At 41.0% G+C, this 19,768-nt stretch overlaps 2 protein-coding genes across 4 annotated transcripts in view; one reads left to right on the forward strand and one right to left on the reverse strand.

The window, feature by feature from the left end:
* aup1 (AUP1 lipid droplet regulating VLDL assembly factor) overlaps positions 1 to 19,768 on the reverse strand; it is a 31,611-nt gene that overhangs the window by 9,241 nt on the left and 2,602 nt on the right. Inside the window, exon 1 of one of the 3 annotated variants that reach the window (XM_057850046.1) lies at positions 1,112 to 3,535. The exons of 1 other annotated variant lie outside the window; for it this stretch is intronic. Coding sequence is in view for 1 of the 2 variants with exons in the window: in XM_057850044.1 (XP_057706027.1) it covers positions 212 to 252 (41 nt within the window). In the remaining variant the exon portion in view is untranslated. Of the gene's footprint in view, positions 1 to 211; positions 1,089 to 1,111; positions 3,536 to 19,768 lie in introns of those variants that run through there. One more of the 3 variants, XM_057850044.1, reaches the window with a different exon arrangement.
* On the forward strand, positions 841 to 14,245 carry ctsf (cathepsin F). The gene is made up of 15 exons (XM_057850042.1): positions 841 to 998; positions 1,242 to 1,559; positions 3,829 to 3,939; positions 4,142 to 4,223; positions 4,406 to 4,461; positions 4,604 to 4,676; positions 4,814 to 4,927; positions 5,198 to 5,346; positions 11,306 to 11,402; positions 11,513 to 11,593; positions 11,700 to 11,819; positions 11,942 to 12,006; positions 12,094 to 12,184; positions 12,308 to 12,366; positions 13,726 to 14,245. The coding sequence occupies exons 2-15, from the start codon at positions 1,320 to 1,322 to the stop codon at positions 13,798 to 13,800; spliced, it is 1,413 nt and encodes a 470-aa protein (XP_057706025.1). The 5' UTR covers positions 841 to 998; positions 1,242 to 1,319; the 3' UTR covers positions 13,801 to 14,245.

The raw sequence follows: 19,768 nt of genomic DNA on the forward strand, positions 1-19,768 counted from the left end.
CCTAATCAGTTTCGCTAGGGTGAATACTACTACTTAGAACAATTTGAATAACAGAAACGTAAGACTTATATGAGCTCTCGCGAACAGGCTTGGAATACATCCAGCAAACGATGATACCACAGCAAAGGCAATTAAGACTATTAATTAGAAATATTTGGGACGTAATGTGGCAGCTAGCGTTACATAAGACATACACCCTTCAGTGACTTACCGGCGAAAGTCAATCATATCGTCAATAAGCGGAGTCTCCATGTTTGGCAAATGGAAGCCTCACTCAAGAGGACACTGCTATGAAAACAACCCGATCCTAATTCTCCCTAATAATGCATCAGTCATCAGGTTCACAACTGCAAACGTGCCATTCGAGGGAACAAGGGAAACAAAACTATGTGAAAAGTTACCATTCACTCGAGGATATGACGAATTTTGAACAGAAACGTTATGATTAAAAACCCTTAATAGCAAGTTTACGAGTTGGGCTCAGTTAGCTTAAAATTCCGTTCTGTTAGCAGTGCCGCTGAACATTCGCTCCAATTGGTCAGATCAGTTCCGGGCAAAGTCCTGCAAAAATAAAAGAATTAATGACAAAAAAGAATAATAAAAAGTAAATTAAAATGCAATTTTAAGATATTTATCTAATTAATGTGTGACTATTTTATCAGAACACTGAAACTAAGGAAGGCAGAGCCCATTTCGAATACATTTGACGTCTATTGCTGTAAATGGCAGTGAATAAGTTGACATGTTGACACTATAGAACAATGTTGTTGGGTTGTTTTATGTGACTTGTAAAAAGTTTGTGGGGGCAAAATTTTGAGAATTATGCGTTCCTTAGTGCCGAAAGACACAATAATGCGGGATGTGTCTAGAATTTTTTTTTACTGAAAATCACACTACGTAAACAGGAAGTTGGAAAACACGGAAGTTCCGCCCTACAAGTTACAACAACGCTCGTATTGAACAAGAACCCTCAACCCTTCTTTCCATGGGCGAATTATGTAAGACCACCACAGTCGTATATTAATAACTTAAATATACATTGTGTATTTTTTTCAACACTGTCATGATTTGTTTAATAACTAAAACATATGGTACATGTTTCATTACTTATGTGACGTATAGAATACGTTTTGTAAACAGTCACTGAACGTAAGGGTTCTTGAATATACCCTGCCCACTGGCTCCTCCCACGAAGCCGTTCCAGATTTGTTTGGCAACAACTGTTTTTTTTTTTTTGGCAGGAAGACAAGACGTCCGCCACAAAAACTGAAAGAGAGTGCTAAGCTGTCCTTTTTCTTCTGAAAACGCACACAAACGACATGGCGACGGGGTGTCAGTTCTTTGTCTGCCTGGCTTTGGCCGCCGTCGTCGGCGCCGTGCTAGGGCTCGGCGAGGATATGGACCGGCCAATGTTCGGCCCTCCAGGTTCAGCCATCCGACTAAAGGAGACCGACCCCGGCTTGAAGAAGGCTCTGCAGTTCGCTCAGGAGCGCTACAATTTGGGCTCCAACGCGATGCACCTTCGCAGAGTCAGCAAAGTCATCTCCGCCACTAAACAGGTAGAATTATAAAATAAACGTTTATGTAACTACGTTAGTAAAATCCTTGACCTCAATGCAATTCTGAAAGGAAAATAAATTTCTGAAAATAATGCTAACTTATCGGGTTTATGTCATCATTTCTATTTCCAGTCTTGCAGGTGTTTGTTGGTTTAACCGGAAATGACTTGACTAGTAACGGGTATATTTACAAACCATTGCGGTTTGTCATGCTAGGATCACGTGAATCGGATCAAGTTTAACAACAGAGAAGCCTCCAGCTGCAGCTGGCCAAGAGGAACATAATAGATCACCAGTATAAACGTGGAAATTTAGGGAGGATTTAAAATGAATAATAAATGTCGTATGTCATACGTCGTAAAGTCGTATGTTTTCAAATAGTAACTATTTTCGGGAAAATAGAATTGTATTTCTGAAGACAAAAAAAAAAAAAAATACATTCATTATTCTGAACATAAGTGTTTTACAAGACGTACAATTTGGAAAATAAAATCGTTATTTTATGACAAATATTTTCAGGGGTATAAAATGAAGGTGTCAAACAATTTATCAGTGAAGTTTTAGTCTTAATTGTTGAAGCACAAAGTCTCATAATACTGTGTTGCTGTATGTTGTAATCTAGAACAGGGGTCCTCAAATACAAATCTAGAAGGTCCACAATTGTTTTGTTCATACAAGCATGGGTCCATTTATTAATATCGGTTAAATATGAGGCAGGTCGAAGATGCTAAAGGTGGTTTTCCTTGGACCAAACAAAATACAATACACATTCTGATTAAATAAACATAAAATGGCAAAACATTTTCTTGTCTTAAATTAAAAATACAAAAAAAAACATGCAAGTTCAATGTTTACACATGTACACTAAATAACTGACAAGATCTGTCATTAAGGTGCAAACAACTATTGACAGTACATTTTGTAACTATAAAACTCTGCTGGACAAAAAAGAAATCATGTGCAATTAGTACAGTACATGTTCAAATGTACAAAACATAAATGACAAGCTCTGTCATTAAGGTGCAAACAAAATAATTATTGACAGTAACTTTAACAGTAAACACTGCTCAATGAGAGAAATGGCATTTGGGGGTCACAAAGGTGTTTACTCACATCATCAGCCAGTACTTCAGTGCGTCTTGTGGTTGATGAATCTGGGAGTGAGATTTGTTTGATTTTTGTTGTCATTTCCTTCTTTTCTTTTCCTTCGAACATTGCTGCTATGATGCCATCACTTCAGTCATGCACTCTTTTATTATTTCTCCAGCAGAGAATGGCTTCTTATGTTTGGCCAACATCCACGACACTCTGAGTGAGCACTCCGTTGTTGTTTCATGGATTTAATAATAACCTTGCTTGACTCTTGATATGACTGCTTCAACCTGTTAATTTCTTGCCTTCTGAATTCTGATTTAGGGGGAAACTTCCCTTCAAAGAGCTGTGCTCTTTAACATAATGGCGTTTTCATATTTTCACTTTTAACAGTGCAATTGTCTTAAAGCACATTAAGCACTTAGGTTTGGTACTTGCAGTTGGTAAAATGGGCACATATTTGTCAGTCCATTCCTCATTTTGAAACGGCGATTTTCGTTGTCCACTTTTCTTCTCTTGGTCAACTTTCAGCATGACATTTTGTGAGATTTGGTCCTCCACTGGTGGCATGTCCACTGGTGGCATGTAAACAAACAGATTGCAAAGTGCCGGGTGCGACTCGTGTTTCACACTGCTGCGGTCCGTCCACTCTAGCTAGCAGCATGCAGGCTCTCTCAGCTAATCAGCGCATCCATGCATGCTCTCTCAGCCAATCAGCGCATCCATTCAGGTTCTCTTAGCCAGTCAGCGCATCGTTGTCATAGAGATGACAACAGAAGTGGGAACATGGAAGATATTTGACTAAAAATGAAATATAATTTAGCGACAGAATAGTAGCGCATAGCGATAGATCGACGATTCATACAAATCATATATGTTAAAAAAAAGTTTTTAAGTTTTTCGCCCCCCGTTTTTTTTTTTTTTTTTTTTTTTTTTTAAGTGCCATTTGCTCTAATTCCACAGAGAGGTGTGCCGTGGTGCGGTCGTGGACCGCGGTCCGCTAATTGAGGACCCCGGATCTAAAACTTATGCAATAAAACATTTGTTTAATTGTATTTTTTTTTTCATTGTGGCCCTAATATTCCTTCATACAAGCTTGTATCAGATTTATGTCTGTATAACTGATTCAGTCATTTATTTTCTTTGTTAAATCAAACTAAACTATTTTTCTTTCCAGCTGGTCAAGGGTATCCGCTACACTATAACAGTGGAGATGAGTAATACTCAGTGTAAGAAATCTGCCATGCTTCGGACTTGTGACTTCTATCCCGAGTCACAACAACTTAAGGTAGGCTGTCTGTTTATTTACAAAACAAACAAAGCTCAGCAAAGCTGGCAGGTCTTTTGACGCCACATGCACACTCAGAAACTTTCATTGTTTGACTGCCCCACTAGGAGAAATACATTAAACGACTATTTTAGCGGTAACAGTGCAAAGAGATTCTTGAAGCACGTTATTTTCATAATTTTTTTTTTTTTTTTTTTGCCAGACTGAGATTTGTTTGTTTGAAATCTGGGACATACCCTGGCAGGCAACTTCTACTTTAATCAAGCAGAAGTGCCAACCACAGTGTAAGTAACATTAGTTGTTACCCATTCTTACATACGGTCTGCATTTACAAAGCTCTTAATATTGATTGATGTTTACACCAGGAAGACGCATGGGTAATAAGTGATGCACAATGTGTACACTTTCTTCTATTCATGGTTATTTATTAACAGCTACTTATTTACTCAAACTTTTATCTTATCAGCTGTATCAGAAGAAACAACTACAGTTGACAACGCTTCCCCTGACCAGCTTGTGGAGGTGAATAAATGTCATGCTTAAATCACTTGACAGTATACCCACCAGAGTTACAGTAATTTTACCAGTCTTTCGCTTAAAGTATTTTGTTCTAATCAAGTTGAACTTAAAGATAAGGTTTGCGTGTTTGCCTTTTCTTTATCAGGAGTCTGTAGAGCTTCTGGGCCTTTTCAAAGACTTCATGGTTAAATACAATAAGGTTTATAGCACCCAAGAGGGTGAGTATTACATACTGAACATTACACATTTATCACTCAGCTATATACTCATATACTTATTGCGATTTCATGTAAACAATTTAGTTTTTGGACATTTTAACGATGTGATTATCGGACTTGTTTTTTTTTTTATTCAGAGACCGACCGCCGCCTCCAGATCTTTCATGAGAATGTTCAGATTGCCGCAAGAATCCAGTCTTTGGATCAAGGATCTGCAGAGTACGGCATCACCAAGTTCAGTGACCTTACTGGTGTGTACATGTGTCTGTACTGTATATACAAACAAAGGGTTTCCCTCGGTGCTTTATGAGCGTGGCGGGCTGCCAGGTTTTTCTTACTCATAATAGTCATAATTTAAAAATTCCTGTCAACTCAAGATTTTTGTTTATTTATTTTCTCCAAAAACACGGTAGGCTACCAGTGAGCTTCTCTGCCACAAGGATTTGCAAGTTTTCTCAGGGAAACCCGACTGACAGATTGTTTCTTGGCACAATATAATATAGGCTTTTTTCTGCCTGCAGAGGAGGAGTTTCGCTCCACGTACCTGAACCCACTGCTGAGCCAGTGGACTCTTCAGCGACCAATGAAATTAGCCACCTCTGCCCGAAACCCCGCCCCTGATAGCTGGGATTGGAGGGAACATGGCGCTGTTAACCCTGTTAAGAACCAGGTACCACACCAGTAGGAGTTGTATTAAACCTTTCAGAGACAGTGGTCACAACAATGGTCATCTAGTTTTAACTCATTCCCTGCCAGACCAGGTAACGAGTAAGTGTTGTGGTAGTTGGTCAAAGAGGGTAAATGAAAACATTTTTTGACAGCAATAGGAGAAAGCGATAATTCGATTAATGGCAGCGAAAGAGTTCAGCTTTGAGAGATTTATTTACCGTAATTTTCCGACTATAAGCCGCACCCCCACAAATTTGACACAAAAACGGCATTTGTCCATAATTAAGTCGCACTGGACGATAAGCCACAAGGATAGTCACATTTTCAACTCGATATATATACTGAAAAAAAATACTAAATACAATTTTTGGTGCTACTTAAAACAAAAATAATTTTTTTAGGAACTCGTTCAGTACCCCTGGACGATCTTAGCGATCCAATCTTGTGGCTCATGAAAAATTAAAACATTTTTTGGCTAGCAACCCTCCCACTTCAATTGGATTGGACGTCAAGCACAGGCAACGGCAGCCAATTAGTTAACATGGGAAAATGCAAAAATATCCTCCATTACTGTCAAGAGTTGTGCAAAATCAAATTTACACCATGACAACTACCCTACTTTTCGGACTATAAGCAACTACTTTTTTCCCTCATTTTGAATCCTGTGGCTTATAGTCCAGTGCGGCTTATTTGATGATTTATTTGGGTTAATAGGTAAAACTTTATTTGACGGCGGCATCATGACTGTCATAAGAACGTCATAATTATGACATGACACTATCATGGGCATTACTGAATGCTTATGACGGATGTCAATATGTGTCATGTGGTATATTATGTCACTAACTCCATTTATGTCCAGCTCAGATTTTTTACGTCCATTCAGAAGTGAGATAGTTTGCTGGATGACACTAACCGACATCTATTATAAGCAGGGGTGCACATAATTTTTTTGCCCAGGTTCTCAGAGGAGGACCTGGAGATGTGACTTGGTCCTCATTGAGCTTGAGAGCCGACCCGCCTGATGCGATAAATTTATGACAAGCTTTACTTAGAGCCAATTAACTTTAATTAATTATATTAACAATTAATGCTTGATTAACATCAACTGGCACAACAAAATTGCCATTACTTTGAAGTGAAATGTAAAGAAATAAAAAGCACCAATTCAAAATAAAGGGCATTATGCGGCTCCCACATTAACTCCAAGCCTTTTTAAAAGTGGGATGTCCTCCTCATAAGACCTCATTGAACGTGCATGTTTAGCTTTGTAAAATGCGAGCAAAAACACGTTTGTCAGTGCATGTCGCTGTTCATTACCTTTATTGCGCCCTATTCCGCCACATGTCCATAGGGCGAGTGGGGTCCTGTTTGACATCGATAGTTTGCTTAATTGCCACATGCTCTGTGTTTTTTTCGTGCTTTTCAACGTTTGGATGGCCGAAATTCTTTGACCCTACATAAAATGCGCTGCTCTTATCGGCGACATTGGGATTCTCACGGCACATTTTGTACCGCATTTCCGTGCGAGCATCATTTGCTTCTAGCCATGGTACCTCCTGTAGCCACTTTTCAGCAAAAGTCCCTTTTTTTCGGTAGCTCTGGTGACGTCTCTGTCGTCTGGCTGTCTTTTGACGGGGGTGGGGGAACACGGAAGTAATTACTCAGTGTGGCCTGCCTCTTCGACATTTTGAGAAGTTATTTTCTCGTGTCCGCCGCAAATACAGTGGTCAGCCATCGGTACGCAAAAGCGTATGGAAGCCGTTGAGGGCCAGCGCGTTTGTCTACGTCCAGTACGCATGCGCGCATGCGGACCACTTATGTGCACCCCTGATTATAAGCATTCAATAATGCTTATGACAGTGTCATGTAATAATTATGACAGTATTATGGCACCACTATCCAAAAAAAAGTTACCAAATACAATAGCTAGCAATTCATGAAACAACTGGAAAAACAACTGAAGAAATAATTAGCACAGAACATGAATTTTGATTGTTATTTACATCTGTAGTGCCGCAATGCATGCTAGGAGGAATGTTGGATGACAACAGTGTTGACAGCAGGTGGCAGCAGAGGTTGACTGTCTCCCCCAAGGGAGTAGTGATGGCCAAATTAAGATTTTTGAAACAATAAGGCTTTGCAGCCAATTGGTTCAAAGCTTCATGGTGGTTCATTTGGTTTCATGACAGTCTTATAATGCCTTTGTCAAATGAAGTGTTACCAGTTAATATCTTTTGGTGTAAATATCCCATAATACAATGAGGAGAACTGCAGCTTATAGTCCAGTGTGGCTTATCTATGAACAAATGCCGTTTTCATGTCAAATTTGGTGGCTGGCGGCTTATAGTCAGGTGCGCCTTATAGTCCAAAAATTACGGTAAATATTCTTAACCTGTGATAGCCCCAAAACCAAGAGAGAACTGAGTAATCAAATATCATATCCTGATACAACATTTCAGTGTCAACACATTTCAATACTTTTAACAACCCTACTAAAGACTTACACCTTATTGGCCTGCAAAATCAATATATAAGAAGCACTGGACTATAAGCCGCAGGGTTCAAAGCGGAGGGAAAAAGTAGCGGACAATAGTCGGACAATTACGGCACCAAAAACAAAAAATTAAAATGAAATTCCCCTAGCAAAACACACATGGGTCAAACTTATTTGAATATGTCTGTTATTATTCCTATTCTCACTTTGTTACGATTAGAATTATGTTTTTTATTACTCATGGCTTTTCTTAAAAAACATTTTTATAAATATTTTAAAACTATTATTTAAATAATTATTTTCCCCCCCAAAATCGAGCCTACAATTAATTTATTCATTTTATTCAACATTGTTTATGGCGGAAAACACTCAGGTGACTTGAAGTTCCGCTCTGAGACTCCCAATTTGGCCAAATTTCAAAATTTTCTAAATTGTCCTATATGCATGTGTGACAGCTGGATTTGTTTGCAATTTTATGGGTGAAACATGGTAATATAACAAGGAGCGCGATGCAGAAATCGCAGACATCAAGGAGCGGTCGAGATGTTCTTTTTCATATATTTACCCTTTTAAATGTTGTTTTTCAATTTTTTTTGTTTGGATCGATTATTTATCATCTAACATATAGGAGAAAATGCGATAGTAACAAAAAAAATACAATTAAGTGATAGTTATGCGGTAGATATCCGTGACTTTTTACAGACACCATGTTTTTCATTGTGACGTAATTTGTTTAAAATATGCGAGTGAATAATTTTTTTAAGTCGATTTTTTTTTTAAACGAAATATTAGACATCAATTAATGATTCTAAGCTAAAAATGACAGACATTTTAAAGAATGAATATAATTAATTACCTATGTTTTATGGATGGGTTGAAACAAAAGCGGTTGCGCGACGTCTGTAAACGGGGATCTCTAGGATAAAACGGACAAATTAAAAATAGTTCAGGGGCTTAATGTGCCATGAATCTGCTATGGCAGCATATAGACATATTGTTCAGTCCTTGGCTTAAAATACAGCAGTTTATTTTAAAGAAGGGTGCAAGAGCAGAAACTGATTTTTCAGCCTTGTCTGACGCACTGGACTATAAGCCGCAGGGTTCAAAGCGGAGGGAAAAGTAACGTCTTATAGTCCGACAGTTACGGTACCAAAAACAAAAAAATTAAATTCTCTGAGCAAAACGTGCATGGGTCAAACTTATTTGAATGTGTCTTGTTATTGTTCCTTTTCTCAGTTTATTACAAGTAGAATCTTTATATTTTTGATTACTCATGGCTTTAAAAAAAAAAAAATTATAACTTATTTAAATAATTGCCCCCCCCTCAATCAAGCCTACAATATTTTTTTTCATTTTATTCAACTTTATATATTTTTAATTGCCCGTCGCAAAACATGTGGAGGCAACACCTACAGCGCCTTGCAAAAGTATTCGGCCCCCTTGAACCTTGCAACCTTTCGCCACATTTCAGGCTTCAAACATAAAGATATAAAATTTTAATTTTTTTGTCAAGACTCAACAACAAGTGGGACACAATCGTGAAGTGGAACAAAATTTATTGGGTAATTTAAACTTTTTTAACAAATAAAAAACTGAAAAGTGGGGCGTGCAATATTATTCAGCCCCCTTGCGTTAATACTTTGTAGCGCCACCTTTTGCTCCAATTACAGCTGCAAGTCGCTTGGGGTATGTTTCTATCAGTTTTGCACATCGAGAGACTGACATTCTTGCCCATTCTTCCTTGCAAAACAGCTCGAGCTCAGTGAGGTTGGATGGAGAGTGTTTGTGAACAGCAGTCTTCAGCTCTTTCCACAGATTCTCGATTGGATTCAGGTCTGGACTTTGACTTGGCCATTCTAACACCTGGATACGTTTATTTTTGAACCATTCCATTGTAGATTTGGCTTTATGTTTTGGATCATTGTCCTGTTGGAAGATAAATCTCCGTCCCAGTCTCAGGTCTTGTGCAGATACCAACAGGTTTTCTTCCAGAATGTTCCTGTATTTGGCTGCATCCATCTTCCCGTCAATTTTAACCATCTTACCTGTCCCTGCTGAAGAAAAGCAGGCCCAAACCATGATGCTGCCACCACCATGTTTGACAGTGGGGATGTTGTGTTCAGGGTGATGAGCTGTGTTGCTTTTATGCCAAACATATTGTTTTGCATTGTGGCCAAAAAGTTCAATTTTGGTTTCATCTGACCAGAGCACCTTCTTCCACATGTTTGGTGTGTCTCCCAGGTGGCTTGTGGCAAACTTTAAACCAGACTTTTTATGGATATCTTTGAGAAATGGCTTTCTTCTTGCCACTCTTCCATAAAGCCAGATTTGTGCAGTGTACGACTGATTGTTGTCCTATGGACAGACTCTCCCACCTCAGCTGTAGATCTCTGCAGTTCATCCAGAGTGATCATGGGCCTCTTGGCTGCATCTCTGATCAGTTTTCTCCTTGTTTGAGAAGAAAGTTTGGAAGAACAGCCGGGTCTTGGTAGATTTGCAGTGGTCTGATGCTCCTTCCATTTCAATATGATGGCTTGCACAGAGCTCCTTGAGATGTTTAAAGCTTGGGAAATCTTTTTGTATCCAAATCCGGCTTTAAACTTCTCCACAACAGTATCTCGGACCTGCCTGGTGTGTTCCTTGGTTTTCATAATGCTCTCTGCACTTTAAACAGAACCCTGAGACTATCACAGAGCAGGTGCATTTATACGGAGACTTGATTACACACAGGTGGATTCTATTTATCATCATCGGTCATTTAGGACAACATTGGATCATTCAGAGATCCTCACTGAACTTCTGGAGTGAGTTTGCTGCACTGAAAGCAAAGGGGCCGAATAATATTGCACGCCCCACTTTTCAGTTTTTTATTTGTTAAAAAAGTTTAAATTATCCAATAAATGTTGTTCCACTTCACAATTGTGTCCCACTTGTTGTTGATTCTTGACAAAAAAATTAGATTTCATATCTTTTAAAGAATTAAATTTCATATCTTTATGTTTGAAGCCTGAAATGTGGCGAAAGGTTGCAAGATTCAAGGGGGCCGAATACTTTTGCAAGGCACTGTATACTACAACTGGATGTCAAATGGGGGCTGCAAAATATTGTCGCATGGGCCACAAGTTTGAGCCCCCTGTCCTATATGTAATAAAAATGTTTTCAAATTCAAATGTGATTAGTTCCGTTTTACCTAGTGATGGTGTGGCTCAGTGGTAGAGTAGTTGTCCCCCAACCCAAAAAGCAAAGAGGTTGTGGGTTTGATTCTCTGCCCTGATGAACTCGCCTAAGTATCCTTGAGCAAGATACTGAACCCCACATTGCTCCTGGTGCTGCGTCACCAATAGGTAGATGGCAATGTAGTGTAAAGCGCTTTGAGCACCTTGAAAGGTGGAAAAGCGCCATACAAGTATAACACCATTTACCTAGTACTTTCTGTCAATTTGAATGTGTGTGTGTCTTGTAGGGTATGTGTGGATCTTGCTGGGCGTTTTCTGTCATAGGTAACATTGAAGGGCAGTGGTTCCTGAAAAACGGAACTTTGGAGTCATTATCGGAACAAGGTAAGTTTGCTGCCTCAAGGTTACATGAAATAAATTAGAAGCATGATTTGGTGAAAGGTTACATGAAATAAAAGCATAATTTGGTGAATTTGTTGATTCTTGGGTTGCAGAGCTAGTTGACTGTGATGGACTGGACCAAGCGTGCAGAGGCGGTTTGCCGTCAAATGCTTACGAAGCGATTGAGAATCTTGGTAAGTGTGAGTTAATAGCTTCTGCTTGAAGGCTGAGGTTTGTACTGGAACAAGTCATCATGTTGCCAGTGTGTTTAATGATATCCCTGTTGAATGTGTGCCTAAGGCGGTTTGGAGCTGGAGAGCGACTACTCCTACTCTGGCCGTAAACAGAAGTGCGACTTCACTAGCGGGAAGGTGGCCGCTTACATCAATAGCTCTGTGGAGTTGTCCAAAGATGAAAATGGTAAAAACAGCATTAAAATGTCTCTTAAGAGATTAAAATTTGTTGTTGGAAACATTTCAACTTGTAAATTTGGAACATGTGTATTTTGGGCGTTAGGTTCATTTAAGTTTACCCCTCCACAGAAATTGCAGCCTGGTTGGCTGAAAATGGCCCCGTCTCCGTCGCTCTTAATGCTTTTGCCATGCAGGTAAAGAAAACAATTAGCGTTTACTTGAATGAGATGAAAAAGAAGTGATGAGGAATTCTTATTTCTTTTGTTTGGCTTCTTGTCTAGTTTTATAGGAAGGGTGTGTCCCACCCCTTTAAAATCTTCTGCAACCCCTGGATGATAGATCACGCAGTGCTTCTGGTGGGATATGGAGACCGTGAGTACATTTCAGTTCACTCCTTGACTTCAAATGATTCAGAGAACCTTAATAGGCGAAGTGTCAGGTGGGTTTTTGGTCAAACGTAAGTGATGTATTTTAGACATAATCTTTTTTTTTCAGGTAAGGGAGTTCCATTTTGGGCCATTAAAAACAGTTGGGGGGAGGATTATGGAGAACAGGTAAGAAAATCCTAAGGTAGACACATAGACTTCACTATCAGTTGACAGGACACGGGGCTCAAGGCCGATCCGTTGGGGGCCTATTTTCAAAAACTTTCAATTAAAATATTTTCAAAACCAAAGCTGCCAGCGACCTAAAACCAAAACAGGCACCTCACATAGGCATATATGAGTATCCAAGCAAGGACATAAAAAAAATTCAAAGTCATTCCCTAATAAAATCCTGGTTATTTTTTCATTAACAAAACTTAAAATGGCTATGAAATTCTCAAATTTTACCCCAGATGCACAAAAATCACCAAATGCACCTATATTTTCAGGTTTAATATCAATATTTAACATATCATGTAAGTTTTTGCTCAAAGTACTTTTTTTTTTTTTTTTGTGCTAAACCCTAAGTTTTCAACGGCTAATAAATCACTCAATTTTCACATCAGAAACTTCATAATTGAAGAAAACTATCAGAATCATCTTAATTTTACTCAACAAAAGCAAAATGCATTTTTCTATATACAATCACAACTTATTTAGGTTTAATTCCGATGTTACTTTTGCATTTGCAGGCCATCTGGCCCTCGTCGTTTTAAGATTGAAATGTCACATTAAACAAAACACGTTAAATGCACTTTTTTTGTATGGATGCAGAAATGTCTAAATTACTCTTTATTTATTTATTTATTTATTTATTTTATTTTGCCCAAAAATGGGCAGTTGGCTGAAAATTCCCTGATCATTTGAATATAAAGTTAGGCTATTGTGTATAGATACAACATGGCGGCCATCACAAAACAAAGAGCTTTTTAGGTTGAAATTCTTGTAAATAAATGCGTACATCCCGGAATTTTTATAAATATGAACATAAAACAGTCTAGATTCTTGGTTAAAAGCAGAAAAACGGGCAGCTATCATTCATTTTATGTAAATATTTCAATGGAGCAACTTCTGTAGGAGCTGTCTAGTCAACTGATGGTTGAGTCTATGGTAGACAGCAGCAATCTGGCAGTCTTTCCAGCAGAGCATTGTAAGAAACCCATTGATGGATACCGGAAGCGGTTGTTTGCAGTTATTATGTCTAAAGGTTGCGCTACCAAGTATTAGGCTGAGGGTGCCACTACTTTTTGTCTAGCCCATTTTTGGAGTTTTGTGTAAAATGATAATGATTTAATTTTATTTCCCATCTTTTTTGTGTTTTTTCATTGCAAGCAAAATAAATGAAGATATTACTACCAAAGCATTTGTAAATGCAATCATTTTCTGGGAGAAATTGAATATTATTTGACAGAATTGCAGGAGTGCCAATACTTTTGGCCAGCACTACAAACTGAATCTCTTGTGTAATAATGTTTTTCTCTCACATAGGGTTACTACTACCTGTACAGAGGCTCCAATGCATGTGGAATCAACAGGATGGCTTCGTCTGCTGTTGTCAACTAAATACATTAAACTGCACTTTCTTGCTCTCCTGCACGCAGACATAAAATGTCATACTGTGATGGCACACCTTCATTCCCACACTCGCGTCTTCCTCATGTTGCACTTAAACCATACTAGTGTTCCTCCAAATACATACCAGAGCTACTGTTACTAACAAAATCAGATGTTAAAAATTCAAAATCGTGTAGGCCTACAGTAGATTTTAAGGGTTTTAATTTCTTATCAAACATTAGGTTTTAACTCATTCTGTTTGACAGGAACTGAGTTTGTAAGAGACGCTAGAATTAGAATCTAGTCAGACTATTGTGCTGTGAATTTTACCGCTTTGTTATTATTGGCTGAGAATTGTAACTTTCATTTGGTTGGATTACTTTATTTGTTGGTTCTTTTGTAACGTCTTGGAAACTGATATGAGATGAATTAAAGTGGAATTAAAACAAATGGACTATAATTGTTTTTGCCTCTTGAATATTCTTGTTTAAGTGTTGTCATCATCTGAAAAGTGTGAAAGAAGGCTGGTTTGTCTAACATTTAGAGAAACATAAATTGGAACACTGACAATTCCACTTAAGACTTTCTCAGGCATGAAAATCTTAACTTTCGGCTTGGTATGCAAGCGGGGGAAAGCGGAACAAAGCCAAAAAAGCACACCAGAGAGGCCAAAACATTGACTTATGTGTTGACATAACACCTACAGCGCTGTCACCCAGTTGTAATTTTGGAAGACGACAGGAGACAATTACAAGCTGGCAGATCATAAGTCCATCTAACTAACTAATGACATGTTTTATTGAAGTCGCTAAGCCTGTCGCGATATCTAATGAGTCCATTTATCGCACGGTAAATAAAAATGAGGGCAGTAATTTTGACGGCCGCGTTTTATCGCCGCACACGCGTGTGCATACATTTGTGCGTGCATGCAGATGGCATATGAGACAGCAGTTCCTTTCACAGATGTTTATTGGTCATCAACACGCCATAGAATTAAAGTTCAGTCGTACAAAATAAAGAAACATATCTATATTAAACACTGTAAACGTTAGTATTGCTACATTGAGGCAAATGGGGAAAAAAAGATTACCTACTTTAGCCTGCTATAAAACATTGGCAGTCTTCTCCAAAACACAAACTTGCAGTTAAAATGTGGCACTTCAAACATGAAAAATCGCTGGTTAACAGCATTTGCAAACGGAAACATTTTGTTTTCTAAAAATGGATTATTTTTTAAAAAATGGATTAATGGCACCACATTCAATGACAAAAAGAGCTTTTTTTGCGGAGTCTAAAGCTTATGGTTAGCGGTTTAGTCCAGGTACTTAGGTGAACATTTAAAAAAATAAAAGCACGTCATGTTTGTCATATAAATAATGATTTCTGGAGTTAATCCCAGAAGTCAGATTCTACTCTAAGAATAGCTTTAAAATGACACCCTTTTATGAAAAATCTGACTGGCAATGAATAATTATTATACTACTATTATATATAGTAGTATACTATAATATTACTGCTGGATATATTTTTTAAGAATTGTTTTTAATCATGTTGGAAAGGCGAAGTCAGTGTTCTGAATCTGAACATTCCATTCTTTTGCACTAGTTAATGCTATCAGCATTTGACCTCATTGTTTATTTGTGATTTATTGTTATTTTTGTGATTATTTGTACTTTAATCAAGAATTTAAGTGTTCCAAAATGTTTTTGTGAATTGACAAGCATTATCAAAAAATTCATTGCTAAATTAGTTTAAAAAAAAAAAAAAAAAAAAAGGGGGGGGGGGGGGTTATTAGATTAGTCGACAAATCGTAAAAAGAGTCGGCTGACTAATCGGGAGAAACTTAGTCGTTTGGGACTGCCCTAGTTCAGAGGCGTAGCAAGGGTCCCGGGGGCAACAGGCAACATGGGGCCCTTTGAGCATGTGCAAGTAAGGGGGACAGTTGGACTTGGAGTAATAGCATATTTAATAAAAGTCTAATAACGCCTCGCTCTCATAGAGCGCTTTTTAGGACAAAGTGCCCCCCCCCCCCCCCATTGCATTATTCATTCACTTCACACTATCCTTAATTATTTACACACATTTGCCTTAATAAACAAAATGTACTTCAGATTATTATTATCATTGTGCTTAGTACACATACCTTTACACATACCGTATTCTACTGACTAGCTGGTAAGTTATATTGCTTTTACTTAATAAGGATAACATTCTGGCACAGAAGTGAATCATGTAACATCTTATCAGTTTGGCTGATCAGTGTGTATGGTAATTCTAAACACTGATTTAATGTTCTAGGTAACATCTTTGTTGTGAACGGCAAGCCGTTGAGGCGGATCCAAATCACAGACCAAGAAACAGAAATAGTGAACGTTTGTATTTAATAAGTACAACAAAAGGAGCACGCCAAAAATGCGGGTTTAACAAACTGAGAGAGCACGCCAATAAACGCGAGTGTAATAATAAAGTACAACAAAGGGAGCACGCGAAAAATGCGGATATAACAAACAGAGAGCACGCCAATAAACGCGAGTATAATAATACAGTACAACAAAGGGAGCACGCGAAAAATGCATGAATATAACAGTACAAGAATCTAACTACCAAGCCCAAAAGAGCACTAGTGTAAAGATGACCAAACCAAAATACGACCGTAGAACGTCGGGAAACTCGAAGGCTGACGATGAACACACAGGCGGTAAGCAAGGCAAGTAGTAAGCAAACAAGCAATAGTCCGACACTCGCAGACTGTGGCCGGAGTCCTTAAATAATGAGCGCTCCAAATGCGCCACAGGTGTGTTGCAACGGCCCCGCCCATCCAGCTGAATCAGATGCTGGAATGAAAAAAGAACTGAGAAGGCATACAGATATGACAGAACCCCCCCCTCAACGGACGCCCCCTGGCGGACCACCTGGTTTCGTGGGATGACGAGAGTGGAAATCCCGCAGCAGCGACGGATCGAGGATCCAGGAGCGGGGGACCCATTGGCGTTCCTCAGGGCCATAACCTTCCCAGTCGACCAGGTACTGCACCCCCCTACCCCTCCTCCTTGAGTCGAGAATGGCACGTACCGTGTACACCGGCCCACCGTCGATTACGCGAGGAGCAGGAGGAGGCACTGGCGGAGGGTTCAGGGGACAGGTGGAGACTGGCTTGAGCAGAGAGACGTGGAAAACTGGGTGAACCTTCATCGAGCTGGGAAGCTTCAGCCTTACAGTCACAGGGTTCACCACAGCATCAACAGCAAAAGGACCCACGAACCGAGGGCCCAGTTTCTTTGAAGTCCCAGCCAGGTGTAAATCCCGCGTTGACAGCCAGACCATCTGGCCTGGGCGATAGACTGGAGCGGGCCGTCGGTGGCGATCAGCTATCTGCCGGTTGCGGGCCGCCGTGCGGACTAGTGCAGCCCTTGCGTCCCTCCAGACCCTATGGGCCCTCCGCAGGTGCACCTGGACAGATGGCACGATGACTTCGGCTTCTTGGGAAGGAAACAGTGGAGGCTGGTACCCATATGCAGTCATGAAAGGTGACCTCCCAGTAGCAGAGGAAACAAGGGTGTTGCGCGCATACTCCACCCATGGGAGGTGCGATGACCAGGAGGCCGGATGCAGTTCACAAACACAACGGAGGGCGGCCTCTAGCTCCTGGTTGACCCGTTCCGTCTGCCCATTGGATTGTGGGTGGTAACCCGAAGATTTGCTTGAGGTGGCCCCCAAAGCCTTGCAGAACGCTCCCCAGACCTGTGAGACAAACTGGGGCCCTCTATCAGAGACGAGGTCGCACGGGATCCCATGAGCCCGAAAAACATGTGTCACCAGCAGGTCAGCGGTCTCCAGGGCTGAAGGCAACTTGGGAAGTGCGACGAAATGCGCCATCTTGGAAAACCGGTCCACCACCGTCAAGATGACCGAACAACCCCTGGATCGTGGAAGACCAGTGACGAAATCGAGCGCAACATGTGACCAGGGGCGAGTTGGAACAGGTAACGGATGGAGTAAGCCCGCTGGAGCACGATGGACTGGCTTGCCCCGAGCACAGACGGAACAAGCAGAGACATAGTCAGTGACGTCCTTGCGCATGCCTGGCCACCAAAACCGCTGGGAAACGAGGAAGAATGTGCGGGACACACCCGGGTGGCAGGCAAACTTCGAGGAGTGGCCCCACTTCAGCACTCCTGCGCGCTGAGCAACTGGGACGAACAACTTGCCGGCAGGGCAGCCCCCAGGTACCCTAACCCCTCGTAAGGCTTCTTCCACAAGACGCTCTACTTCCCAACGTAGGGCGCCAACGATCAGATTCTCGGGAACAATAGACTCCTCTGAAGACCCCTCCTCCGCTGCCTCATGGAGCCTTGACAGCGCATCGGGCTTCCCGTTCCTTGACCCTGGACGGTAGGTAATCTGGAAGTTGAAACGGGTCAGGAACAATGCCCAGCGGGCCTGGCGAGAGTTGAGGCGCTTGGCTGCACGAAGGTATTCCAAGTTCTTATGGTCTGTGTATATCTGGAACGGTACCTCAGTGCCCTCCAACCAGTGTCTCCATTCCTGCAATGCCTGGACTATAGCGAGCAGCTCCCTGTTGCCAACATCATAATTCGCCTCGGCCGGGCTGAGGCGGCGGGAGTAGAATGCACAGGGGTGCAGCCTCTGGTCGACTGCAGACCTCTGGGAAAGGATGGCCCCCACTCCGGAACTCGATGCGTCAACCTCGACCACAAAAGGGAGATCTGAGTCAGCATGAACAAGGACAGGTGAGTTTGTGAATGCTCGTTTAAGGCTTACAAATGCGGCCTCTGCCACAGAGGACCACACAAATGGTCGCTTGTTAGAGGTCAACCTGGTAAGGGGCTCGGCCCTCATACTATAATTGCGGATAAAACGCCTGTAAAAGTTAGCAAACCCGAGGAAACGTTGTAATTGTTTACGTGAGGTGGGGGTGGGCCACTCTGCCACCGCCTGAATTTTTGCTGGATCAGGCCTTAGCTGCCCTTTTTCCACAACAAAACCGAGAAACTGCATTGACTCACGGTGAAACTCACACTTCTCGGCCTTAACAAACAACCGGTTTTCCAACAGTCTTCGCAGAACTATCCGGACATGTTGGCGATGTTCTTGCAAGCTTCTGGAGAAAATTAAGATGTCATCCAAATAAACAAAACAGAACACATTTAGCATGTCCCGCAATACGTCATTAATGAGGCTCTGAAACACTGCGGGCGCATTTGTCAGACCGAAAGGCATGACCAAGTATTCAAAATGCCCAAGCGGGGTTTTAAATGCGGTTTTCCACTCGTCTCCTTCACGAATCCTGACCAAGTGGTAAGCGCTGCGCAAGTCTAATTTGGTGAAAATGGTGGCAGATTTTAGCGGCGCGAAAGCCGAATCCAACAACGGTAACGGGTATTTATTTTTAACAGTAATCTCGTTGAGACCCCGGTAGTCGATGCACGGTCTAAGTCCCCCATCTTTTTTGCCAATGAAGAAAAACCCCGCCCCCAAAGGAGAGGACGAAGGGCGAATAAGGCCCGAAGCCAAGGAAGAGGATATGTATTCCCTCATAGCTTCCTGCTCCGGTCTAGAGACCTTGTATAATCGCGAACTGGGCAACGGTGCATTGGGCAGCAGATCAATGGCACAGTCGTAAGGACGGTGCGGGGGCAGGGTACCAGCCTGCTCTTTACTGAATACACGCTGGAGATCATGATACTCGGCGGGAACATTTTTCAAATTAGCAGGCTCGGTAGCAGTTCTTTCTTGACCGGGAAGTAGACACGCCGAACGTAAACAGTGCGCATAACAGAACGTACTCCAAGCAACTATTTGAGTCTTCGCCCAGTCAATATTAGGATTATGCACTTTCAACCAGGAGAGTCCCAGCACGACCGGAGCCGATTTGCACGGCATAACCCAGAAGCTACGGGCCTCAAAATGATTCCCGGACAACTTTAATTTGAGCGGGGGCGTAATAAACTTCACG

This window comes from Corythoichthys intestinalis, chromosome 11, assembly GCF_030265065.1.
Source record: "Corythoichthys intestinalis isolate RoL2023-P3 chromosome 11, ASM3026506v1, whole genome shotgun sequence".
NCBI classification, from domain to species: Eukaryota; Metazoa; Chordata; class Actinopteri; order Syngnathiformes; family Syngnathidae; genus Corythoichthys; species Corythoichthys intestinalis.

Coding starts and splice junctions, on each gene's coding strand:
- ctsf (XM_057850042.1), top strand. CDS start 1,320: ATGGCGACGGGGTGTCAGTTCTTTGTCTGCCTGGCTTTGGCCGCCGTC. Junction 1,560..3,828: donor TCATCTCCGCCACTAAACAG/GTAGAATTATAA, acceptor TTTTCTTTCCAG/CTGGTCAAGGGTATCCGCTA. Junction 3,940..4,141: donor CCGAGTCACAACAACTTAAG/GTAGGCTGTCTG, acceptor TTTTTTTGCCAG/ACTGAGATTTGTTTGTTTGA.